The sequence below is a fragment of the Carassius carassius genome, chromosome 29, assembly GCF_963082965.1.
Source record: "Carassius carassius chromosome 29, fCarCar2.1, whole genome shotgun sequence".
Classification (NCBI taxonomy): Eukaryota; Metazoa; Chordata; class Actinopteri; order Cypriniformes; family Cyprinidae; genus Carassius; species Carassius carassius.
Window position 1 is genome coordinate 16,492,640 of NC_081783.1, and position 27,422 is coordinate 16,520,061.

The window sequence follows — 27,422 nt, forward strand, 5'->3', positions numbered from 1 at the left end:
AAACTTATTATGAGTAGTCCCTTATGTATATAGTAACATAACAGAAAACCACTATGTAAGCACAGGCATGTGCTTTATGTGCCATTAAGGATTTCTGTGGAGCGGTATATTAGCAGGTTAAATCTTAGTATTGCTCCTTCATCTGTAAAATTATTTAATTGAAGCTTTTATGCGCAACATGCACATTGAATTAAAACTGCACTCTTAGCTAACTATTTGAAAATTGGTAATGTGTAAATGAAAATACAATAAGACCCTTAGCAATCTCAGAAATGTAAAGTCCCTATTGGCAGTGAACAGAAATACACAAACGCAGATAACGGCAAAACCAGATACTGATTACAACTTAGGAAAAAAAAAATTGTATAAAAAAAAAAAATACTATTTGGGTGAGAGATGGTAACTAAACTGTGTTCCTGTGTAGTATGTAACCAAACACTTCCATTTCCTGTGTAACAAGGCAAAAAAGACACTTATTGGTTCCAGTTAATTAATGCTGTCTAATGGTTTTGGGCTCTGCAAATGTCATGACAATCACAAAAAGAACTCGCAAGCTAACCAAAATACTTCTGGCTACATCTGCTGCCTTTCATGTATCTTGGGATTAAGGGAAAAACTTGACTTGTTTTAAATGGATCGAGGAACACTTACAATATGTTCTTTAACATATGGAAAAGCCACAGTCTTTATAAATCACCAGGGTATACAAATAGGAATTTTAAATACAGTAAAGTGTACACATTCAATGACCCTTTTTAAAAACATGAAAGCTTAAATCTGTTAAAGTGTTCAGCCTCACTAAAATAAAGTGCAAGAGGGATCAGAAAGAAAGCCTGGGAAATACCAGAGGGAGTTACGTTAGCGGACCAGATGCGTCTGTTTTAGAGAAATAAGAACGGAGCGCATCCGAGAGACGTCTTTAGTCTGACGGCTGGTTTTGGGGTTAAAGTCGCATAGACGGGCCACTTTCTCCCATTCTGTTCCAGGGCGGTCATCGTCACACTCCTTGAGGAAGGCCTCCTCTGACACTCTACATGGACCGACAGGAGAGAATCATGAGAAGAAACACTTCACAGATGCTTAGGTAGGAGCCATGTCACTTGTCATCATCTGAGACATCAAATGAAATTCGAGATCGACCAGCATTATTTTCTGTCCTAATCAGGTCTAAACACACTGATTGACAATCAAAGCCAATTTAGAAGACATCTGATTTCGGCATGTTTAACTGTTATGAAAGAACGAAAGATGGAAGTTACAGACCTGTTAAAAGAAGAAATTAAACATGAATATCGTTAATCTCTACATGAAGGAGAAATAAAGCATGCATACAGTTAGACTAATTACACTGTTCAAAACTTTGGGGTCAGAAAGATTTTTTTGAAAAATATTGATACTTTTATTCAGCAAGGATGCACTAAATTATTTAAAAGACACTGTAAAGACATTTAGAGTGCTACAAAAGATTTCTATTTTAAATAAATGCTGTTCTTTTGAACTTTTTACTCGTCAAAGAATCGTGAAAGAAGCATTTCTAAAAGAAATAAGCAACAACTATTTAACATCGATAATCATGGCAAATGCCTCTGAAGCACTAAATCAGCATATCACAATGATTTCTGAAGGATCATGTGACACTGAAGACTGGAGTTATTGCTGTAGAAAATTCAGCTTTGCCATCACAGGAATAAACTGCATTTTAAAATATATTCCAATAGAAAACAGCTCTTTTAAACTTGGATAATATTTCACAATGTTTTTACTGTATTTTTTATTTAAATACATGCAGCCTTGGTTAGCATGGGAAACTTTTTCATTTAAAAAATCCTACTGACCTCAGTCTTTTGAATGGTTGTTTATGTGATGCAAGCAAGAAACTGAGTGCAATTACGTGCAATTTCACTGATTTGCATTAAACATACACAAAGCCTATGGCATCAGAGTTGTGTTGTTTGTAGAAAGCCTTATCAGCGATCCTAATGCACAAATGGGCAGGACAGTAGAAGAGGAAAAGAAAAGAGGATAAATGAAAGGAAGAGAAAAATGGGAGCCGGAGATTGAAAGAGAGATAGAGATACAGAAGAAGAAAGTCAGTCTCACACAAACTTCACATGAAAACAAGTGTTAAAGTACATTAAATACTTGTTCATGACACCAAGAAGACTAAAGACACAACACCATATACACTGTCCATTACCATAGAAAATAAATTTGATCATCCCTTAAGTGCATTACTGTAAATATGATTTTGTTTCTGAGGAGAAAGTCTAATTTTTTAAGAGCTTAACCTGCATTGAACCAGGAACATTCCTCCATTGATTATTTAACTTGACATGTGTCTTTGTATCTCTCTCTGCTATAAATTCACACACACAACACTGTAACGTGAATAAAAGGGATAGTACACCCAATAAAAAATTATAACTATTTGCAATATGACACAAGTCAAAGTCCATGTGATTTCTATCAAGAATTAAAAGCATACAGACAGCATTAGGACTGGTCTTCTCTATGCACATGAAAAACTACTGTCAAAAAACCGAGACAATCAGATATCATCATGCAAGTGTCTGTTGAGACGTGTAAGAGGTGGCTGGCATTAGTATCCCAGCAGTAAGATCAGCTACAATTATAGTAATGACAATAGCAAGCCTGTATTTTAGAGATCGGCAAACCATTTTATTAGGAGTTCTCCATTACCATGTCTTTTCTCATAAAGACTGGTCGTTCACAACTGTCTGCATCCTAATTTTCCCTAACAGATACATACAGCTCAATAAAGCCTGGATGTTAGAGTGAAAATACCTGTTGTTGGCTTTATTCTTCTCCATCTGTTCATTCTGGTGTGCATGCCAGTCCTCTAGTTCCTTCCGGGCCTTTTCCCTCCACACAGCCTCAGCTGCTTTAGAGGCTGCATCTGCACATCATAAAACAGAGAAAGTTCACACCCAACAAACAAATAAAAAAAAATATATAAATAATAAGCAAGCAAGCAAAATGTACCCTCATATTTGACACCACAATACATTTGGCTTGTTTTATATATGTCTTTAAAATTCATATTTCTATTATAAATCAGCTATTTGAATAAAGGTGTTAAAACAGTTTTTCCACTGACTGAAGTGTTCTTTTTCTCATTTCTACATTTTTGGTTATGTATTGCAAGCAAAATGATTACTGATGTCTATTACGTGGCTATAGTATAACTTTAAATGAGTGTTTTCACAAAACAAGAATGGTTTGTGAAGTGATCAGAATTCAGCTGGACAAGTGATCTAAACATGTCGGTCACCTTAATAAGGGACCAGCCTTTTGTGGAATAACCTGGATAATTTTAAACATATTTGCCAAAAACTCTATTAGTTGGTTTTAAATGGAAAATAGGTGATTTTTGAATGAAATACAGTTCTAAACCAGCTTTTAAGAGCCAAGGCTTCCACCTGAGAAATTTTCCCCTCTAAAATTATAACTTGGCAGTCTATCCAGTTTGTAACACGCAAAGACAAAAAGCACAATTTCCTATTGAAGGTTATTTATAATTATACAGGGAATAATTCAGTACCTAATTCCTCAAGCCGAGCCTTTTGTTCCTCCCTCCATTTGCGCAGGCTCTCAGGTTCTTGTCTCTGAATGTCGACTTGGGCAATGGCTGAGTAGCTGTCAGTTGTGCTGTTGGTGTCCTAATGTTACGCATGATGTACGTTAACAACATCCGCTCCTGGCACAATCGCCAATTGAAGAACATTTAATACGACAAAATTAGTTGTTTTTCTAACCACTCTCACCTGAAACATATCTCCGTTTACAGCAGTAGCTGGTTCGTCTCCAAAATCACCTGCACTCAAATAGCAGAAACAGCACGCGTTTAAGCACGAGTTAAGCAACAGTTTCTATGCTACGTTGACTATAGAAACATTACAAGCATCACTGGAATGCAGCACACCTTGTCGGACTGTGGGCTCGTAAAGACCTCTCTCACAGTTTCTGGATCTAGTCAGCAGGTGGGCTGGTGTGTTCACTTTTCAAAGCGGTTCAGTTCAGCAACCTTGATTGTCTCTACTCTTTTGTCATGCACAAAAAGCCTTTACTAATGCACTTTTCTAGTTTGCTTGCTTGTCTTAACTTCACAGTGTGGCGGCATTAAAGCTGAATATGTGATGTTAGACTACTGAAAAACTTGATTTGGTGGCATTAGATTGAAATCCACCAAACAACAATAACGCATCCAAATCAGAGTCTTCATGGTTTGTTGTCAATCATGATTAATCCCTCTCCATGACTGTCAGCTTATGGATCATTTTAATGATGATGATGATGACGACGATACGTGTAGGTCACTTACCACACAATTCATACTAGAGCATCTCTGCTATATTGTTATTATTAAAATGAGAAAGTAATAATGATTAACATTAACAAACATGAAATACAGTTGTTATTTTGTAAACTTGTAATTGTGGTTGTTTTTGTTTTAAGTCACTGAATTAATGTGCACTATTCTTTACTAAAGTACTGTAGCAGTACTATTGTACTTCAATATAATATAATATAATATAATATAATATAATATAATAACAAATAAGATTTCCATTGATGTACGGCTTGTATGACAATATGACAATTATGACAATATTTGGCTGAGATACAACTATTTGAAAATCTGGAATCTGAGGGTGAAAAAAAAATCAAAATATTGAGAAAATCACCTTTAAAGGTGTCCTATAAAGTTGTCCATATTACTAATCAAAAATTAAGTTTTGCTATATTTATGGTAGGAAATTTACAAAATATCTTTATGGAACATGATCTTTACTTCAGATATTCTACTGAATTTTGGCATTAAAGAAAAATCAATAATTTTGACCCATACAATATATTGTTGCCTTTTGCTGCAAATACACCTGTAGGCTACTTACGTATGACTGGTTTTGTGACCATATTTATATGACCATATAATATAATATAATATAATATAATATAATATATGTGTATCATGGGATTCTTAAAAAATAGGCTACTTGTAAATATCACGGTACAGTAAGGTCAATACTGCCACATTACTTTTTGAAAGAAAATGCCAAAAACCATGGTACTGTTTTTGGGGGGAGGGGGGGGGGGTGTAAGTGATATATGCCACTCATTTAGTACCATTCTTATACCATGGTATTTACATAGTAGGTTATTAGCCTCCTGGTATGTATACTTAAGAAAGATGCTGTAGTTAGATTTGCATTACGTTTACACTAATAAACTTGAATAGTCGTATAACGGTATTATAATAATCGTATAATAATAACAATTATAGTAACGATGAAGTGTAAGCCAACAGGCCGATCGACCGGCGACACATTCACCTCCGAACGCCGTGTATGTGTTCACGTGCGGAGCTCCGCCGTCCTCCAGCGCACCGAGGCCGGCGCTGTCGTTCTCGATCACGGCGATCTCGTTCTCTTGTTGGGCCAGAAACTCCGCGGCCGGATCTTCTTCTGCATGAACTCCGTTGTCGGAGGCCAAAAAGCCAAATTCGTCAGCCATGTTTAACAAAGTAACACCGGCTTCCGTAAAGCAGCACTAAAACCCTCCAGCTGTTTGGTTCTTCAAACAAGTTAGGAGTGCTTAAAGGAAAAATAAACTTTCATTAGTTGTTAAAGGTCAAAAATAGACAGATTTATGCGTTGTACAAGTATATAAAATAACTTTTACTTTTTTATGGCAGCAGGTTGGCCATGAGTTGAATGACACGCAGCTCTTGTTGGGGAAATTTCAGTAACAATAATGTTGGACGCACAGTAGATTTGTGGTGTTTTGTCTCCATCTACTGGAGTCAATGCGTAATTCACACTTCAACCCTGCATCAGTTTAGTTCATACTGTGATGTGATGATTTGTTTTCTGTTTTCGTCTTTAAAAGTGTTTATGGAAGAAACTGGTTATAAAAAAATAATATTTAAGCATATTTGTATAACACTGCCCAATTGCAATGCTGAGCTTAGTTGCACAGTTGCATGACTGTTAGGTATTTATGCTTTGATTTACTGAGACATTTTTTTATGTCTAAGCAGTTCTCTGATAGTAGCTAAAGTTTCATGATCCTGAGCTCTTCCTACACCTCAGTGATCTCTAAAGTATCTGAAAATACAGTAAAGTGCATTAGCATGGACCTTTTCCCCAAAATAATTTGAAACAGTGTAAAATTGTAATAAATATGTATAAACTGTATGGTGGCCAAAACTATTATAACACTACTATTCTACCAAAAAAGAAACAAAAAAACAAAATAACAATGGTTTTAAATAAATTATTTATATCTTTTGTTGTACTGTGTAAGTAAATCAGTTTGCTTTTCCAAACATTCAGTTTGCCATTAATTGGAATAATCCAGTGAGATTTTTGTTTGCACAAGTATTCTGACAACAGCCAGTGCTCTTCACAGAGATCTGATCTCATCATCATCAGTCTGTCTGGAACGACATGAAGAAGCAGAACAAACTGAGACAGACTCAATCCAGAAGAACTGTGGCAACGTCTCCAAGATCCTACAAGAGACCTACCTGCAAAGCTACAGTACTGTTAAACGTATTGGGCACTTGTGTAAAAATGCTGTAAAATGAGGATGTTGTCAGATTATTTTTATCAATTAACTTCTATTAACTAAATTAAATCAACATTTGGTATGACCATCTTTTGTTTTTAAAGCAGATTTTGCCCTAGGTGCATTTGCACAGTTTTTTTTTTTTTTTTTTAGGTAGCTTTGCAGGTAGGTGTCTTGAAGCATCTTGGAGACGTTTTAGTCTTTAGTCTCAGTTTCTTCTGTTTATTCGTATATATAATTAGTTTGGTTATGTAATTGCATTTCGTTTAATTCCTTTGACTGGGGATCTTTATTTGAATTGGAAAAATACAGATGTCATTATGTCATTGAGATGAATACATATAAATCATGTTTGTGCATTTAAATCTGGTCAAAGCCAAGCCAAAATGATGAACAGCTATCTTTTAATATAATAATAGCCTATAATAAAATCCTATTGAAATATAAACAAACGAATGTATACATATGCAAATACATCGACAAATTAAATTAAACAACGAATTATTATTGGTAGAAACAAAGAAATAAATAGAAATAATAATAAATCGAAATTTCACAAAAAACAAAAACAAAAAAAAAAAAAACACTGTGACTGTATTCAACAAAGCACGATTACTACTTGCCGGAGGGTAATAGACTCTCATTAAATATGTAATTGAATACTAACTCAAACACATCATTAAACATATGTGAGTCTGGCCACGGGGGCGCGCCCACCGATCCCGTGCGTCAGGCCTCCACGTGACACATGACGTTTAACCAGAGTCCTACTAAAAGAAAATCCAACAGGGAAAACCTGCGGCTTTTGTGAGCGACCTGACGCCTAAGTCCAGAAAGTTTTAAAGTTTACTTGATCTGTTTGTAAGAGCCCATCAGCTCAGAAGACAGGAGGCTGCGATGTCTGCCGATCAGAAAGAGGTAAATGCGCTGCTTCCAAGCTTCTTTTTGGATGAACTGGGTAACACCGGTGTCGGGCTTTAAAAAAAGAAGAGTGTATCGCGTTTCTAGGTTACATACTCTCATATGAGAAGTCCTGCAGAAGCGAGGTTATAACCAGTTATTATGGCAAACTTCAGCATCAGTTTGAGCTGTGTGTTTTTGATTTATGATGTCATTGAGAATGTTATAATGTGGATTTGTGATATAACGCAGCATGTTTAATTCATTTGAATGCATTGGCTACTTTTTTCTCCCCCAACAGGCAATTCGTTATATTAACATGGTTTTGCATCTAATATGGATTCTCTTTTAATGAGCTAAATATTGTTTCTGTGGGAAATTGGATTTAAAAAAAATATCCGTTAGTTGTAAGTCATGATTACAGAGTTAAATCCAAGTTTATTGCAGATTGTGTATCCTAGTCCGTTTCACTGATCAAAGGCCTTGACATTTTGTCTTATTTCCCCTTATTGAAGAAAAAAGTTAAATTACACAAATTATTGTAGTTTATGTATAGTTCATGGGTCAATATTTCTTTGCATGCAGTTTGCAAAGTACATGATTTATTCTTGCACTCACATAACCCCATAGACAGAAATGAGTTCAGACTGCTTGAACACTTGACTGTTTTATGCATAATTATGTGCTTATTCAGCTTTATCAGTTCTTAAGCATAACGTTCTAATTCACCCATTGGGGGTGAAATGTCAGACTTCTGAATGAATGTTATTTTGAAAGTAATTTTTTATCACAAAGGACTGTATAAAATTGGAGGTAGTTAGTGGAAAATTGAAATGCATCAGAAAAGAGACCTTTGAGAAAGTACAGTACCCTCTCAATTACAGTTTCACCACGGGGTACGACAACAACAACAGCAGTTTTGTCCTCTCAAATTGTATTCAATGTGACAAAACATGCTTTGGGTGGTACGGTTTTACCATCTAAAACATATGTTATTCGCACCGTGCGAAAAGACCATTCACAATGTCTAATGTCTTCTCAATTGCAGTTTTACCACAGGGCAATTGCTGTCACAATATCGTGCAACCATGCAACATATGTTATCCGCATTGAGAGGAATGTTCGTTTGGCTTCCCACCCATCCAACCTGCCTTCTGATGTCTTTTCTAGTAGTTTATGGGTTTAAATGTTCCATCTAGAGCCAGAGAATCTGAGGTAGTTGATGTTTTTTCTTCCTTCACTCCCTCCCTCTCTTTCTTGGTCTCTCTCCCCCTCTCCGTGACTTGTGGGTGTTGGGCTGAAATAGTTTGGTGTAGTTTTACATTCCTTATATAGCCTGTGGAGTATGAGAGACTTGGAGCGAACCCGTGTCACAAAGAAGGAGGGGAGGGAGTTGAGCTTTGCCAGCAGTGAGAAAGTCAGGCTGTCTCAAAGTGCCTGATTTCCACTTGGTTTTCTGGAGGTTTGGGTGACAAGTTTGGCCCTTGGCATAAGGTATGTGTGCAGCAAGCCACACTGTAGCAGGTAAACTCTGTGTGGGATAAGATAAGCCTCTGGAGTTTGGAGACCATAAGTTACAGGGAGAGGGAGGATTCAGCTTGTCCTTGGCTTTCTGTTTTATGTCATGTTACCATTTACTCTTGTAAACAGCGAACAACTGGTCACTCGGGAATAAAAGTGTTTTCTAATGGTTTCAGTACTGTGAACTTTCAGTGGATTGTCAAGTCAACTTTATTTGCGTAGCGCTTTTCACAGAACAATAATATCGTTTTGCATAGTCACATTTAGCATATTAGAGCTGGGCGATAATATAGTTTACATTTTGCGGTGATATAACAAATCAAGCAGTTGAGGTTTGCTATAGTTCTGTATGCAAATAAAGTTAGAGACCTTTGCGATAACACAGTATATGATATATATTCATTTGAGCAGTGAAATGTGCTGTGGATGTAGAAATATCTTTGTGGAACCACAGATGCAAATATTTTTTTTGTTTGTTTTTAGAAGTGTTTATAGTATATAGCTTGTACTGCATGTTTGAGGGTAAAGCTAGATATACTATGTTTAATATTGTACTATATAATTGGCTTTCTGTTTTATGTCATGTTACCATTTACTCTTGTACTAACCTGTCACATAATCAACATAGTGATATAATGATGTGCTGGAGGTGCCAGTGGTGGATTAGGTTAATGACTCAATAATGCATTAGTTATTAAATTAATCTTCTGTCATCACACATGGGTTGGATTAAATGTATTGTATTTTAACTCGTGGATTTGCAAGAGTGTAGATAATGTGCACTTTCATTGTGTGTCACTGACCAGCAATTTGCAGAAATCTATAGGTGCTTATTTCTGTCACCTACCTGATAATTAATTTAAATAAGCCAGTTCTCAAATGTCTCCACAGATACCGCCGTTAAACAGCGAACAACTGGTCACTCGGGAATAAAAGTGTTTTCTAATGGTTTCAGTACTGTGAACTTTCAGTGGATTGTCAAGTCAACTTTATTTGCGTAGCGCTTTTCACAGGAACAATAATATCGTTTTGCATAGTCACATTTAGCATATTAGAGCTGGGCGATAATATAGTTTACATTTTGCGGTGATATAACCAATCAAGCAGTTGAGGTTTGCTATAGTTCTGTATGCAAATAAAGTTAGTTACTTATTCATCCAAGTTTACATAGAGACCTTTGCGATAACACAGTATATGATATATATTCATTTGAGCAGTGAAATGTGCTGTGGATGTAGAAATATCTTTGTGGAACCACAGATGCAAATATTTTTTTTGTTTGTTTTTAGAAGTGTTTATAGTCTATAGCTTGTACTGCATGTTTGAGGGTAAAGCTAGATATACTATGTTTAATATTGTACTATATAATTGTTCAATCTACTAAGTTTGTAAGGTTTAAGTCACGGGGAGTCAGATGTCAGCAGCATACCAGAAATGTCTGGTTTCAGCTTTGCTAGGAGCTCTGAACTTATAATATTATTACTGTGACTATAATCTTTCTTTTGTGTTTGTTTTCTCTTCAGGCAATGAATATATATAGTGTAACGCTCAACGGACCTGCTCCCTGGGGTTTTCGGCTTCAGGGAGGCAAGGACTTCAACATGCCCCTGACCGTGTCCAGGGTAAGTGACCTCCATCTTGGATGTAGCGATGGGTAATAGGAATGTTTTGTTTACAGCTTAAGCTGTAAGCTGCTTATAAATGATGTTTTCATCTCATTTGTTCCCTTTAACTTTTCAGTTTGACAAATGAACAAGGCGTTTCGCAGATTTCATTTAGATAGCGTGAACCCATCGCTCACTCAAGGTGTTTTCATCCTCATAATGAAGTTTGCACCAATTCTGTTTCGGTTTACGTTGCCGCCTCTGCACACAGAAAAGCATCAAACGCAACCTCATAAGGAAATGCAATAAGAGTTAATGAGAAAAGTGTGCTCAGTGTTTCGTGAGGTCTATTTCAACACTTGCATTCCTTCAGAAACATGTCAGCGCTTGATATCAATGCCGTAAGAAAAGGGCTGCTTCAAAACTCCATTCAAATGTCTCCTCACAAGGATATGTTATGCTTTGTTTAGTTTCCCGCATGCGTTGTTCTCTCTTTAAGGTCATTGAATCCTGGCTTAATAGTACCTCGAATGGAGCATATTGAACAGATCAGGTCCAGACGCAGAATTTCCATTCCTTATATGAGCAGTGTTGTTTGTGATATACACAAGCTCTGGTAGCTAGTGCGTTTGTGGACCTGAAAGGTCATTTCATTTGTACTGTATATGAATACCATAGGGACAAATAATGAGGCCTTGGTTTCGATTCTGAAGAAATTCTGTCCAGGTGTTTCCCAGAAGCATCATCAGCCAGCTGTGGTCACATGATGTTCCACTGTTATCAATATTTAGTGAACATTTGGAAATATTATTGCAGACTTGTAAGGTCTTGACCTGTAGTTAGAAGGAAAGAGATTTCTAGTGTGGCAGAAATTGCATACTTCATCTATACCAAGTGTTTTATCTTCCTGTATGAACGTTAGATTTTTTATGCGTGTTGATATATATATATATATATATATCAACACGCATAAAAAAAAAAAAAATTTATATATATATAAAATATAAATATATATATATATTATTTTTTTTTATTTTATTTTTTTCTGATTTTCAAGTAATGTGTCTTTTTCTTTATCAGCATATGCTTCTACATAATAATTGATATTGATTGTTTGGCTTTTTTTTTTGCCATTTTGAGATGAGTAACTATTCCCACTTGGCTGAAGAAGTCACCAGAAGTAGCATTAAAGTTTCAAAATGTCCTGACAGCTTTGGTCATTGGTAATGGATGTTTTCTGGATTCATTCATTTTTACTAAATATTGAGTTTTTTAATTCTTTTGTGTGAATATCAGCTTCGAAATGTCAAGGAAACAATATCAGCTAGATTCTCTGTGTTTTTAGCTTTGCCAGACTTTACAACTCTTTGTCTGACATGGCAGAATAACCTGCAGCTGCATACATCTGTTCAGCTCTCAGACGTCTGTCGGCGCTGATGACTTGCACTAACACTCCCTTCAGTCAAAATGGTGACTTCATCCGTCAGTTTAGAGCCGGTCATAAAGCTGCCTGCTGCTGCCAGATGTTATGCAATAGCAGGAGCGTGTCTGTGCGTGTCATTCTTAACCTGATTTAGTTTCTCATAAAGCACCGTGCAGGATCTTGTGTTTATGAAGAATGATTTCATTACAGGATTTAACCGATACCGGCATTTTCTCACGCTAGAGCTAGCATGGCAAAAATTATGCCTATTGTTTAAAAATCAGACGATAGGCTTAATTTTTAAGAGTAAACTGCAGGAACAGAGCTTCAGAAAAAGTCCATTCAGATGGATCAGTTATTCTCTTTATAGTTCAGTGGCTCTCTATGTAAGGCCACAATCTCAATTGCAAAGCACCGAACTTGCATGTTATCACTGTTTATTACCTTAATAGTAATCACCTGACCTACATTGGCACGTGCGATAGGTTAGTGAAATAAACACTTCATTCCTCAGACGCCTTCACCTCTCGACAGACGTGAAAATGAATTTTCTAAAGAACGTTCCAGCCAGACGTCTTCCCGTGTTCAGGTTGACACCAGCGAGTCATTAGCGTGACAGGAGGTGAATCATTAGGTGTGTTTGTTCTGTCGTTTGAGATTACACAATACTGTTAAAGGTGATTTATTAGTCTTGTATGAAGGGTGGTGGTTAATTCTTCTTGACAGAAGTCTACGCCCTCTTCTTACAGTTCTGAACTGTTGAGTTATGCAGTGTTAAATCACGCTGGGTCTAAACAGGTCATGATGTAAAGATATGCTCTGTCCACAGGTTCAAAAGTAGAATAATTTGAAGACGGGTGGTCTGTTTTTCCCCCCTTCTCCTCAGTGGGAGAACAAAGAGGTTAAAGAGTGAGGTTTTATGGGCTTAGGCGCATAAGACCGGCCATTCAAACAGGAGAGTGATGAAATGGAACAGTGGTTTATTTATAGGGACAGCTTGAACGTTTGCTGTTATACATAATAATTAGTGGTGCTGGTGCTTACTAAGGATTTGAACAAACCACTAATCTTGTGTTTTAAACTTTGTCATGTAACATCCTGCATCGTTTGCACTATACAGGCATGAAATATGAGGATAGGTGCTATTAAGCAATCTGATTAATGACTTTTGTCTAAAAATGCACATAAATCCAATTGGGATAGGGGATAGATCATCTAAACATGAAAATTGTGTGTTTTGAAGATGAATCATAGGTGCAACATTTGTAACAACAACTATCTTTGGTTTGACCTCTTTGGACTTTAAGGACCATTAAGTAACCACCTAGTAACATCCTAGAAACCACATAATGCACAAAAAAACCATTCCAGTCTCCTATTACTAATTCAGTCTAGCAGCATTAGTGATTTGTGTTTTTCCTGTGTCATAAGTAGGGATTCATTTCATCAGATGATGGCAGTTGGAAGCTGGATTGGCCTTAATATTTCTCAGAGCATTTTCCTTGATTCCTCCTTTCCTCCACCTCCTCCTCTTGTTTTCTTTCTGTTGCACACATCGGCACATTTCTTCAGCATTCCTGGGATTTTAACGCTGCTTTCCTATTCCTGGCAACAGAGTGGCCCTTTGTCTACTTTTGCACCCACTATCCATTAATGTCTCAAATCATTCCCAAAACCAGATGGTTCTTGGACCTCAAGGGTATACTTTCCTGATGAAATCAATGAAAGCGAAACCTACAGATGACGCGCATCGAGATGGATGGATCTCTGTGTACTAGCTATGAAAGCCATAATCATTTCAGTTTACAAATGTTGTGATTTTTGTATTTGCATCGGTGGATGTCCATCTGGTTTGCATTAGCAGGCAACATGCCATTCAGCTGAAATTAAACTCAACTGCAATTAGAAAATTATATATGATGTAATCTTTAGAAGATTAGAGCACAGTTTGAGTTTTTTTTTTTTTTTTTTGTGTGATTTGTTCCTGGGGACTCCAGCTTTGTGACGTTAAGCCAAACTGAGGCCGGTCTGCTCCCTTGAGACATTTATTACTTTGTGCATTTTACTCTGGAGGTTAGAGAGACCCCATTCAATTAAATTTGGAGTTTCGTGGCTTTTAGTCATTATCTGTTCACTTTTAGGCCATCTACATGCTAGTGTGCTTTTAAAAGTTGACTTAATCCAATTTAGATGTAAGAGTTAAAAGTATTTTCTTGAAGAAAAACAGACCTTAAATGCTGATGACTTGGTTCAGAAAGAAGTCTTTTATGTTCAATTTCAATTTAAAATAAATTTACTATTTTAATATATTTTAAAATGTTATTTATTCCTGTGATGGCAAAGCTGAAGACTTTGGTCTTCGGTGTCACATGATCCTATTATATTTGATGCTCAAGAAGCATTCCTTATTATGATCAGTGCTGATACTGCTCAATAATGTTTTTGCGGGAAGAAACCCACATGATTTTTAGGATACTTGATAAATTAAGAGTTTATAAGGAAATATTTTGTTTGATTTTTTTTTTTTTTTTTTGTAACAATATCTTTATCTTTTATCAATTTAATTTACAGTATACCTTGCTTTAATATTTAATATATTTTATTTTCAAGATTACAATGGCTGTCAAGAAAGTGTAATTATTGACTCCAGAAGTTCATATTCAGATTTTTTAAAATGGCACGTCACTGTTGCACATTTTTGACTATTCCTCTTTGAATATAGCACATGAATATGGTATATTGTTTGTTGTTTGTTTTGTGTGATAGCTCACTACCATGAACTGTCATTAAGATGATCCTTTAAAAAAAATATTTGCTTTTGTGTTTCCCAAGGAAAAAAATAAATAAAAAGAGTATATGGTTAAAACATAGGAGTAAGTAAACGATGATATAACTTTCACTTTTGGCAGAACTATTGCATTAAAAACAATACTGGATTTACTCCATCATATTCCCAGCGTCTCTAGCCTGTGGACCAAATCATCAGAGTTTGTTTAACAAGTTTGTCAATATCCTATTTATTTGCTTTTGGAGGGCTTGTTAGCAGGCGTAGCAGTGGCTGCTCTAGGAGACCTCTGAAGACGGTTTGGTTTGAAGCTTGGCTCTTACATCCAAGATATTTATGGCTCACTCATATCAGCTGACGCAATTGCTCTGAGGCCCAGTGTCTTACAGCCCCCCATAAGGAAATGGAAAGTGAAATGCTGCAAGGATTTTAACGGTCAGTTTTAGGTGTTCTTTAGAGTCACCACCTAAAACTGACCTAGGGTGGTCTTTAGGGTCACCACATAAACTGTAGGCACCATCAAGGACAAAAGGACTGGCCACTGCAAGTCTTAGGGAGAAAATTTGTAATAGGCCATGATTTTAAAGTCCATTTAGCATCAGATTTCTGGCAAATGCATGGGAAATGTGTGTTGAGCTTTATTGTTGATTGTGACCCATATCATCCTTCCTTGAACATCTATGACTGCCATCCTCGTTTTTAGCTGTTTATACAAGTTTAATTTCTTGTGTTGCCTGTGTATTGATGTCAGAAGGTCTAAGGTTTCTCAACTCTTCCCCCTTTGACTTGTAAAAGGCCTTAGCACAGCACTTTACTGCCACCAGACTCAAGTCAAGGAACAGCTGGGATCTGAATTTGAGCCAGGAACACAGGTGGTCGTGTCCATCAGCTTTATCTGCATACTCCACCACACATTTCCCTTGTCTTCTTTCCTTCTGTTTTGTCTCTCAACCTTTTATTTTTTTTTCTGCTGTGCCCATATTTCTCCATGTGTTTGCTTCTCTGATAGTGATTAGTGCTTCTAAAAATGAAGAATAAATTAATTCATCAATTCATTTTAATAATTATAATACAAATCATCACCCGCATTTTTTAACATTATATTTATTGATTGATTGATTGCCACAGATCACAAATGCATGTTAGGCAAGATGTTACACTGCTCTATCCCATTGAAAATGAGTACTGAGCATGCTGGTCTGGTCTGTTTCCTGTATTCTTGCCAAAGTGCTTCACCTGGTGGAGGACTGTTATTGAGACCCCAGCCATTTCCTCATGATGTCATGACGACATCACAATGCTTCTCAAACAGGCTGCTGAGGGGCAGAGGCTCCAGGACAATATATTTTGTTCTCTTTCCCCAGTGCTGTCCAACTCCAGATTCCTATTCAGAGCTCAGCAGAGAAGACTTGTAAATGTTTGTTGAAGTGAATGAATAGCAGGCGGCCAAGACAGGAAATGTGGTAGAATTTGGAGAATGGATAGGGAGTCTGAAATGTCCAGGGCAGATGTTGAATACAGCATTGCATGCAAATAAATGCCAGCAGCAAAAGCTGGATCTTATTAGGGTGTTACCACCAAATGCCTTATGATGTTATTACACACTAAGTGCTTTTAATGATGCACAGCATTTACATTTTGAGTTGCTTTTATTTGTTGCCAAAAGTGGTGATGCTGTTGGAGTCCACAGGGTCAAAGTTTTGCATTGTTTTGTTAACCCTACTGGTAGATGTAGAAACTACACCGTCTGTTTCCTAAAGCATCATTCTCCATTGATGGCCATAGAAAAAAAAGAGCAACTGCAGTTGAAATGAAAGCAATTGCTAACACATATCTTCCCTGATTGGGTCAAGAACCTCACTTTTTAGCTTTAGGGTAGAACTCTAACCTTTCCTATTTACTGTTTCCGTGGGAGTTTTGAGCAAAGTTTCCTCAAATGTTAATCGCCAACAGAAATCTTGCTGAACTGCTCGCCAGATCAACAATAGGTCAAAACATTCCTCCAAAACTTGGCAGAGCTCACATGGTTGGGAATGAATGTTCACAAATTTAATATGGCAGATCAGTTTGGCAGGATCTTGGGTCTGGCTTGTGTGCCTTATCATCAGTGTGTGGCATTCAAGTTGTTCAGACTTTGCTCTGTAGTAATATGAAACTGTCACTAGTCTTATTTTCCTGGAAGACATCAGACACAGGTTGACTTGGAGGTTCATATTTTGGTTTTGCTGTTCCAGAAATGAACAAGCGATAAACGTAAATCTGTGACTTCTTTGACATAAGTCAGGGACATACATGTGAATGTGACTCATGCGTTCCTAGACTTGACACACAGAGCGTCATTTCCCATACAGCAGTAGAACATTTTCCATGTTCCAAAATGTGGATGTTCATTTCCATGTAACACCGGCACAAGCATATTTCCCTACATTCTCTTCCCTTTCCCTTTTGGGCGATGCCTTTGGCCTTTTTCTGAGTGATTTATATGCTGTGGCTCACTTCATTGCCAAGTCGGTCTTATCTGAAAACGCTGCACCGTAAGACTGTAAAAGTCAATGCTGCGTTAAAGTGCTGGGTTATTTTAGACTGGCTTTTTGTTATGATGAAGGGTTTACCAACAGTATTATGTTGTGAGTTCTTTTTGCTGTAGACTTTGCTTCCTCTCAGGTGTGTTTGTTCTTGTGCGGTTGAGTTTGATTGATTGGAAGTTGCTGCTTCTTTTTCTGCAGTGGCTTTAGAGTTGACATGGATTGAATAGATGAGGAGCTCAGCTCGAGGTGTGGTTGCTTGTCATTTATTCAGGCTGATGAAACTAAAGTGCTTTTGAATGATTGTAAATTAATGTTATTTTCTTAATTAACTAGTGACAAAGAACTTAAAAGAACGGGTTTGCAGGTTCCGAGAAATGTTTCTAATCTTCTCTTTTGCTGATGGCCTACTTAAACACAGAGCCCTGAATTTAGACACATTTAGAATCTGGGTCCAATTATACTAAATTCAGCAGCTTTTAGATGTCAAATATATTAGTTTATTGCTTTTAGAGATTCATATTATGGTGTTGAGTCAGGCATCACTATAAGTTCATATTTGGGGTTAGAAGAAGAAATAAGCTAACCTCATGTTTTAAACCCTGATAATTTGTCCAGTGTTCATTTGGTATTATTTATAGTGTATTATAGTTTTAATCCATATATATATATATATATATATATTATTTTTTTTTTTTTTTTTTTTTTATTTGTTTCAATTAACCATTTTTTTATAGACTTTAATAGTCAATTTCACTTGACAGATGAGAAAACAAGCTAATTTGAGCCATGTGTTGAGACCAGAATAGTCACAGAGACTTGGGGGTGAGCACTTTTGGCTTTGGCCATTAAGAAACCACCTTTTAACTACCCAAAACAACTTAGAAACCAATTGGCAATGTGCTTTAAAACATTCTTTATTTTAGAGTACCCTTGCAACCACTCACAAAACCCATGTATTGTGTTTGTGTTCCTGTGGCTCAGTGGTAGAGCATTGCGTTAGCAGCGCAAAAGGTTGTGGGTTCGATTCCCAGGGAACATATGATAGGTAAAAAATGTTAGCCTTAGTAAGTTGCTTTGGATAAAAGCGTCTGCTAAAATCATACATTTATGTTTTCATAACCACTTGCACTTTCTTCAAAAAATATTAAATCTGGTTCAGATTTAAAATGTTTATAGTTAGACATCTCATGAAACTTCATTACATACAGACTGACTAATGTTTGTTCTCTGTGGCTGTTTCAGCTGACCCCAGGCGGTAAGGCGGCCCATGCTGGAGTGGGTGTTGGGGATTGGTTGGTGTCCATCTCTGATGCCAACGCAGAGGAGATGACCCATGTGGAGGCACAGAATAAGATCAGAGCTGCAAGCGACTCCCTCGCTCTCACTTTGAGCAGGTACACACACACACACACACACACACACTTATCACATTTGAGTGTCAGTATCACATGGAGAGAGGATGACTTCACAGGAAATTGAGTTCTTTGGTTAATACATCACTGTTAACCCTTTTATTACCTTCTTGAAAGATAGACTGTGACTTTTACAACCGGTGGTGCATTAGAATCAACAAAACAAAGATACTCAGACGTTTACAGCTGTGATGATATCAAAGAGCCTTCAAAGAGCAGTTTCCTGGACTTTGGAAGAAAAACTAATTTTGTTAGACACTATTTACTTTAGTTAATAAATAGGTAATAGTATTTTGTTAGTCTGTTTATGGTGGGTTACTAATGATTTGTTCAGAATGATGAAAACATTGCTTATAGAGTGCAACAGTCCAGCCCAGAAGTAAAAATCCCATTTATTTTCTTCGTAGAGATTGAAATAGTGATCACATCTTAAACAAACCTAACACAAGCTCCAAGACTGGTATAACACCGCTTCAGTAGTGCCATGCTGATAATTTGCCATGGTAGCTTGTGTGGCATTTATGCAGAATTAAATGGCCTCTAGATCTTTGGGCCTCTTGTTTTGTGCAGACGGTACTAAATGCATAGAACAAATCTTTCAGTGTGTCGTAATAAAACTCTCAGATGGCTTAGACGACCCTGGGCTAAAGGTAGAGCAGATAATTTGGAAGCATAGTGGTAACTCCGTGACTTGAGCTGACCTTCGCTTTCCAGCACGGAGATGGGAAAACTCCAATGCTTTGGGATGCAATTCTGAAATCGCTTACATTGCACTCCTTTTGGGTAACTGCGGAAAGGAAAAGCCCAAAAGAGGAACATTTCAAATGGACCTTACTGCCCTCAGACAGAACATAAGCTACTGGTGGAAAGAGTCTAATGTCTGTGGCTAAGAGATGAGTAATGGGAAAGATGAGCGTAGTTGCAGAGTGACCGATGCGCTTCTTCCTGCTCTGTCATTAGGCCATCCTTATGATCAACAGAAAAAGATGAAGAGCCTGTTTAATGGTCCAAACCACAGCTATGAATGTGATATTCTTCCTTTTTTGGGTGTGTGAGAATCATTTATATGTCATCACATAGGTAAGCGCTTGTAGCGGTTAGTAATGGCCTGTTTAAGTGAAGAGGGATAAAAACTTGTGCTTGAGTTATGAGAAATGTGTCTCCATCGATAAAACAGGGTTTAGCTCATATAGGCATGACTCCAGTGATTATACGCAAAACATTTGTCAAACCTATCGCAGGTTTACAAAAGATTTAAGCAGCACAACTGTTCAAAGACTGATAATAAATCAGCATATTAAATAATTCCTGAAGGATCATGTGACACTGAAGACTGGAGTAAAGGGTAATGAAAATTCAGCACTGCGTCACAGAAATAAATTTCATTTTAAAATATATTAAAATGGGAAACCAATATTAGAAATTACAATAATATTTCACAATGTTACAGATTTTTTTTAAATTAATTTCTATAAATTTATATACATTTTTAGGGTGAAATATGACTTCGTCTTGACACTTCTTCATGAGATTAAATACCCCGTCATTACTTAGGGCTGTTTCAGGTCAAAGAGTTTATAGAGATTCTCTCTATAAAAAGTGCTGTGGAATGAGGGAGGACATGAATGAGGTCGGTTCAGTCATAAAGTGTTCCTGATGCAGAGACTTTCCGATTCTGTAGACAGCTCTTTGTCACAGGCCACATCTTTGGAATGCTGGGAGACGGGATGAGCTGATTGGAGGAGTGAATTAGAGTGGGCGTGTCCTCATGAGTCATATCGCCGATGGTTAGATGATGTCATTTCGTTGTGGAGTTTGTTGTGACATAACTGTGAAAACATCTGTTTGTCAAAGTTCATAATTACCCCTTTGCCCAGTACGCTGATAGATGACTAGTTTCCTGACTATTGTTTTGGGAAGCTTTGGTTGTCAGACATGTCGGTGTGTCTGTCTGATAAATTACAATGTTTGCTTCCCATGTAAAGGCATGCTTGAAGACAAACGTCTGAGCATGTCTGTATTTATTCCGGAGTATACTTTTATTACAGAGGGTGGTGTAGTTTTGGTTTACATGGCCTTTGATAGCCATTTGGGCAACCTCTTCAATTGTGGTTTATTTGAAACACAGTCTCTTTTTAGCTTTGTTGCTTTAGACTGTTGTCCTGGTTTGCCCTTCTTGTGTGCTTTTGGTCAGTGTTTGTTTTAAAGCGTTAAGTTTAATTTGAGATCAGAATTGATTTGTCTCGATGTTGTTGTAATTTTGTCAAAATGCAATAACTTGCTTTTGTCTGTGAAAATTTCATCTTTGCATACAAAGCAAAGAAAAGCTGGTATAATGAATTTTAGGAAAACATTGCAAGCTTTATATATTTGTTTGTTTACCTTCCTACCTACCTTGCAGGAAAACCGATTTGAAAATAGAATATACAGTTCAGATATATATTGCAGCTGTCAGTGTGTATATATATATATATATATATATTTGTCAGTTGCACTGGACACTGTTCATTTCCTCTGGCATTTCCTGTAATATATAACTCTTGTAAAACAGCCTTGTTGTGCTATTTTTTTTCTACATTTTCTCTCTAAACGGCTATCTGTAAGCAGGCCACTGTGCAAAAGGACACCATGCCTGACACAGGAAGTGGTGTATACGCACAGGAAATTCAGACTCATGTGGAGGTCACAGATGAAATGCAACTCTTTACTAGACGGTCCAGTTTAGGCCAGAAGTTCTTGAATACAGTGCTCATCTTGAGGACAGTGATGATATTGGATGTTAATACCACGGTGCTTTGATATTTGGAGCACAACAAACAACACCTTTTTTTTTATTTAACAGTGTGATTGTATGATTATCATGTTCATGTATCAGTGGTCTTTTAATGTGACGCTTAAGGGTACTTCAAAGTAGCTTTTGAAATGTTTTTGTTAAATGTTAATGTTAATGTTTTGCGCCAGATAAAAAAAAAAAGTAAAAGCATAGTTGGAAAAGGTGTTTTTAAGATCTGTTTTGAGTGTTTATGACTTCATTAACCAGATTTTTTTTTTTTTAAATCTGATACATTGCTATTCCACATGTTTGAGTCACACGTGTCAGTTCAAAATCATTTGGAAACCATCAGGTATTAATTCACACTTACAGCTGCGACATTCCTTTCAGACTGACAAAATGGGATTTGGAGCCAGAAAGAACCGATTTAATTCCCATGAGTCTTGTTGTGTTTGGAAAAAAATATCTGTCTGTCCATTAGACTGTCCTTGGTTAACATTTTAAGCATTGCAGTGAAAGAGAGTCATTTTTATGAATGAGCTTTAGCAAATTCTTTCTCTGCTTCTCTCTCTGCAGAGCTTTTAATCCTGCTGGAGGAGAGCAGAAGGTAAGACAGCTGCCCTTTTTCTCTGGTGTCGGACAGAACTGCGAAGCTTTCGCAAGACCCACTTAACCAGCTCCTGATATCAGAAGAAACCCCTTTATAGTGGTTCCCAAGTTCTCAGCTGCTTTGATTACTTCAGAACTGAGCAAACACACAAACACACACTAGCTATCTAAAGCTCTTGCCATAGATGTTTTTGTTTTTATGTAAGGTCATTATATATTAAATATAGCCCCTGAAAGAAAACTTTTTCACTTTTAGAATGAATTAATATATAGAGTACATATTTTACTATTTATATATGATAATTTTGTTTTTTATCTTTGAGGACATCCTTGGACTTCCTAAATTAAGTTTTTTTTTTCTTAGATTTAACTTATTTCTTGGAATAACTTTGTCCCCAAATAATATCGAAGTTAATTCCCAAGCACATACTCATTTCAGCTTTCAACTAGTGTTGATTTCACAGCTTTCATAGCTCATTCATAACTCATTCTCATGTAAGTTTCATGGCTCTTTTGGCTTTCATGTGCTGGTTGCAGTGTATTGCGGAAGTTTGGGTGGTTTGTCTGTTTGCCTGTCTGATTCAAATGTTCAACATCGTGCTTTTGGTCTTGTTTAAACTTTCCTTCAACAATTTTTGGTTGAATATGCATCGCCACAGAATGCACAAACCCAGACTGAATCCGCATTTCCCAGTAGGGCCATGTGTGCATACTATAACAGAAAAAGTTAATAAATTTACAGCTTTTACATTTATATTTTTAACTATAGAATTTCTACAACCCGAATTCCGGAAAAGTTGGGACGTTTTTTAAATGTTAATAAAATGAAAACTAAAGGAATTTCAAATCACATGAGCCAATATTTTATTCACAATAGAACATAGATAACGTAGCAAATGTTTTAACTGAGAAATTTTACACTTTTATCCACTTAATTAGCTCATTTAAAATTTAATGCCTGCTACAGATCTCAAAAAAGTTGGCACGGGGGCAACAAATGGCTAAAAAAGCAAGCAGTTTTGAAAAGATTCAGCTGGGAGAACATCTAGTGATTAATTAAGTTAATTGATATCAGGTCTGTAACATGATTAGCTATAAAAGCTTTGTCTTAGAGAAGCAGAGTCTCTCAGAAGTAAAGATGGGCAGAGGCTCTCCAATCTGTGAAAGACTGCGTAAAAAAATTGTGGAAAACTTTAAAAACAATGTTCCTCAACATCAAATTGCAAAGGCTTTGCAAATCTCATCATCTACAGTGCATAACATCATCAAAAGATTCAGAGAAACTGGAGAAATCTCTGTGCGTAAGGGACAAGGCCGGAGACCTTTATTGGATGCCTGTGGTCTTCGGGCTCTCAGACGACACTGCATCACTCATCGGCATGATTGTGTCAATGACATCACTAAATGGGCCCAGGAATACTTTCAGAAACCACTGTCGGTAAACACAATCCGCCGTGCCATCAGCAGATGCCAACTAAAGCTCTATCATGCAAAAAGGAAGCCATATGTGAACATGGTCCAGAAGCGCCGTCGTGTCCTGTGGGCCAAGGCTCATTTAAAATGGACTATTTCAAAGTGGAATAGTGTTTTATGGTCAGACGAGTCCAAATTTGACATTCTTGTTGGAAATCACGGACTCCGTGTCCTCCGGGCTAAAGAGGAGGGAGACCTTCCAACATGTTATCAGCGTTCAGTTCAAAAGCCAACATCTCTGATGGTATGGGGGTGCATAAGTGCATACGGTATGGTTAGCTTGCATGTTTTGGAAGGCTCTGTGAATGCTGAAAGGTATATAAAGGTTTTAGAGCAACATATGCTTCCCTCCAAACAACGTCTATTTCAGGGAAGGCCTTGTTTATTTCAGCAGGACAATGCAAAACCACATACTGCAGCTATAACAACAGCATGGCTTCGTCGTAGAAGAGTCCGGGTGCTAACCTGGCCTGCCTGCAGTCCAGATCTTTCACCTATAGAGAACATTTGGCGCATCATTAAACGAAAAATACGTCAAAGACGACCACGAACTCTTCAGCAGCTGGAAATCTATATAAGGCAAGAATGGGACCAAATTCCAACAGCAAAACTCCAGCAACTCATAGCCTCAATGCCCAGACGTCTTCAAACTGTTTTGAAAAGAAAAGGAGATGCTACACCATGGTAAACATGCCCCGTCCCAACTATTTTGAGACCTGTAGCAGAAATCAAAATTGAAATGAGCTCATTTTGTGCATAAAATTGTAAACTTTCTCAGTTTAAACATTTGCTATGTTATCTATGTTCTATTGTGAATAAAATATTGACTCATGTGATTTGAAAGTCTTTTAGTTTTCATTTTATTAAAATTTAAAAAACGTCCCAACTTTTCCGGAATTCGGGTTGTACTTGTAACTATATTTGTATAAAGGTTTTTTTTTTTTAAATATTTTATGTATTTTTTATTTTTCACAATATTTTGTTAAACATTGTGTGTGTGTATTTTATACACACACACACACACACACACACACACACATATATATATATATGTATGCAATGTAATTGTTTTAAGTTTTATATTTGACACAAATGGCAAATATATTTATTGAAATGAAAATAATTAACTTGTAAAAAACATTTATTTTATTTTGTGTAAAGGTAAAAAATTAAATAAAAAAATGTGTGACTCAGATTATTATTTCATTATGAAAACTGAAACAAATCTCTAAATGAGATTGGGAGACACTGCGCCCTCATGTGGCTGCAAAAGCCTATAGCACGGCTCTCTGCAGCAGTGCCTGTTATAATCCTAGTCATATCAGTTATAGTTTTACTTTCAACCCAGTCAGAAGCAGAGTGCAGCTGAAATGGAGGAGCTTTTAGCTGTACCTTGGCCTGTTCTCAAGATAAATATTTTTGTCCAGGGTGTGTTTGCACTTCTCAAACAATCCCCCTCCACTCTCACTATGCTGTGACAATCCTCTCATTTGGCAAGGATTAAGCCTTAAAACTGTGTCTGGGATTGTGCATTTACCAGTGCTGCCACTAATGTGTGTGCATGATCTGACCTGCATGGTGTTGCTTTTGCACTGTCTTTCTCCACACTCAGGATTCACTCGCACCTGCATCCAGTCAGCCCAAGTACTCGTTCGCACCGAGCACGGCCATAAACAAGATGGCACGGCCGTTCTCTGCAGCCCCTGGCAATGCCAGCAAGGGGCCCGTCATCAAGCCGGTGTCATATGCCCCCAAGCTTAACTTCAACTCGCCGCAGACTCACAATGGGTAGGTGACCAGCCAGCTAGGTCTCTGACAGAGACTTAGCCTCATATCCCATCTTTAAAACAAGCTTTGATTGCCACGGGACGTTCTTGATGCGCTTATTCCACAATAATGAGCTCATCATTCCCAAGGCTGCGTGTTTCTGGTGATGCAGTGATGCCGTTGTCTGAATTGTGTCTCTGAAAGTTTAAGTCTGTGTTGCGTTCCTACATAGTGAGGCAGGAGATTCGGGGTGAGCGACTTGAAGAGTCTGGCCTTCGGTGTTTTTCTGGATTTGTTGTGTGTGCTTGTAATAAACAACATGGCGTTAAGCAGCTGTGTCTGTTTTCCTTGTTGGAACAGGCGGTTGCATCACCACCCCGGTGACCAGACTGCTATGGGATCCATGCGAACAGGCCGTCTTCATCTGTTTTCCTCTTTGCCATCCCTCTGCGGGGACGTTCTGCACCTTTTCCTGAATTTTAACGGGCACTTTTATTTAAGATGATCAAAACAACAGCTGTTAGCAGTCAAGTCCGGTGGCGTCGGAAGCAGGAAAATTGTGCTGGTTTTTACGTAAACACGTGAAGGAGTCTGTGAAGGTCTAAGGTTTTGATCTGTCCGGGTCGAGAAGGTTGAAATCTGTCTTTAGGCCAGGACTTGATGTTGTCTGCTGCTGTTTATAGAGTCGAGACCCTCCCATAAAATCTGCTGAGCCCTCAAAGTGCCGTTACGGCCCCGGTGCCGAATTACTTAACAGCCTTACTTGGAAAGGCTTCCTCACAAACAAATTGCATGAAGGAGATGTTTTATTCAAATAGATGTGCTCTTTGTTTTATTCAAAAGGTGAAAAAAAACTAAGACTTGAACTTCAGTTGGATTGTGGGAACATTTTCTGCTAAGATCCAGAGTAGAAAGCTCTGAAGTTTTGGAGTGTGTAGAGGAGGAAAGGCGAGGGACTCAGAGATCGGCTGCTGGAGTGTTGCGAGTGTGTTTGCGATCTAGCACTGTGTGTGTGTGTGTGTGATCTCTTAGATCTCAGTCACGTCAGCATTCTGAGCATGTTTAAAGCACCGCACACCTACAAGCTTGTTTTTACAACTGTTCACTGAGGGGCACTATTGCTTGCAGTCTTGATGGAATGATACCAACAAAATTTGTTCAAATTAAAAGTCAAATATTATATTCTATTAGTGTGGTGATATTTGTATGTGTGTGTGTGTAAAATATATGCATATAATAGTGGTTCTTATAATTAATTATGAAACCCATGTTTGCCAAATTAAATATGCTTTTTTTCTGAATTATCTGAATGGGAAAACTAAAATAAATAAAATAAAAAAATTTGAAATAGATTTTTGTTGTAACATAAGTGTCTTTACTGTCACCTTTGATCAAATTAATGCATCCTTACTAAATAAAAATTATTCAATTTCTTTTTCTTTCTTTTCTAATTGCAATTTTGCAGTTATTGGAAACCATTACATTTGAAAAGAAATTAAAATATAAAACCAATAAAAAAATATTTTAGTTGTGGATAATATATATGTAAATTAATAAAATACATAAATTATGTTTTTATAATTTTTAATAATGAATAGATTGCTCATGTTTTCCATTGTGTTATTTAAAGCACACTGTGTTTTTTTTCCCCAGTTTGCTTTGTGTCTGTATCCTGTCTTTCTAAATGCTGTTGATTCTTCTCTGCATTTCTGTGCGATTTATTCCTAAACTATTCTCTCTCTTTCTCTTTATCTCTATTGTCATTCTACAGATGGAAGTTCTTGACAAGTTAGTAATGCCTTTCCTTATTTCCCTCCTGTTTTGAGAATTGTGTGCAATTATCGTTTTTGGCCTTTATCCTTTTCATATGTTTTTTTCCTAATTTGAATGTATCTTTCCCTATTCCCAAGTCTGCATTATTGCAGCTCTGGCTTTAGGAGATGGCAGATTTCTCACATCGAAGCTGGCGTCTCGCTCTGTAATTATTCACTGAGGGATTGTAAATGTACAGCTTTATTCCAGCGTTGATATTTCAG

General features: G+C 37.2%; 2 protein-coding genes across 5 annotated transcripts in view; one reads left to right on the top strand and one right to left on the bottom strand.

Moving 5' to 3' along the window:
- Positions 1 to 392: 392 nt before the first annotated feature.
- LOC132109746 (clathrin light chain B-like) lies at positions 393 to 5,796 on the bottom strand. Of its 3 annotated transcripts, none has more exons than XM_059516065.1 (7): positions 5,698 to 5,796; positions 5,355 to 5,615; positions 3,786 to 3,835; positions 3,563 to 3,680; positions 2,806 to 2,917; positions 1,923 to 1,976; positions 393 to 1,030 (listed from the first exon to the last, which is right to left on the bottom strand). In XM_059516065.1, exons 2-7 carry the CDS (start codon positions 5,533 to 5,535, stop codon positions 859 to 861), a joined length of 687 nt encoding a protein of 228 aa, XP_059372048.1. In that variant the 5' UTR covers positions 5,536 to 5,615; positions 5,698 to 5,796; the 3' UTR covers positions 393 to 858. The 3 variants fall into 3 exon arrangements, with proteins under 3 accessions (XP_059372048.1, XP_059372049.1, XP_059372050.1); XM_059516067.1 differs by having other exon boundaries at positions 901 to 1,030; positions 1,892 to 1,976; XM_059516066.1 differs by lacking the exon at positions 1,923 to 1,976.
- Positions 5,797 to 7,352: 1,556 nt separating this feature from the next.
- The window catches only part of LOC132109749 (PDZ and LIM domain protein 7), a 35,555-nt gene continuing 15,485 nt past the window's right edge, over positions 7,353 to 27,422 (top strand). Inside the window, exons 1-5 of one of the 2 annotated variants that reach the window (XM_059516072.1) lie at positions 7,353 to 7,509; positions 10,536 to 10,634; positions 18,595 to 18,746; positions 22,114 to 22,144; positions 25,232 to 25,407. In XM_059516072.1, coding sequence (XP_059372055.1) covers positions 7,489 to 7,509; positions 10,536 to 10,634; positions 18,595 to 18,746; positions 22,114 to 22,144; positions 25,232 to 25,407 — 479 coding nt within the window. In that variant the 5' untranslated portion in view covers positions 7,353 to 7,488. Of the gene's footprint in view, positions 7,510 to 8,828; positions 8,986 to 10,535; positions 10,635 to 18,594; positions 18,747 to 22,113; positions 22,145 to 25,231; positions 25,408 to 27,422 lie in introns of those variants that run through there. The other variant, XM_059516073.1, reaches the window with a different exon arrangement.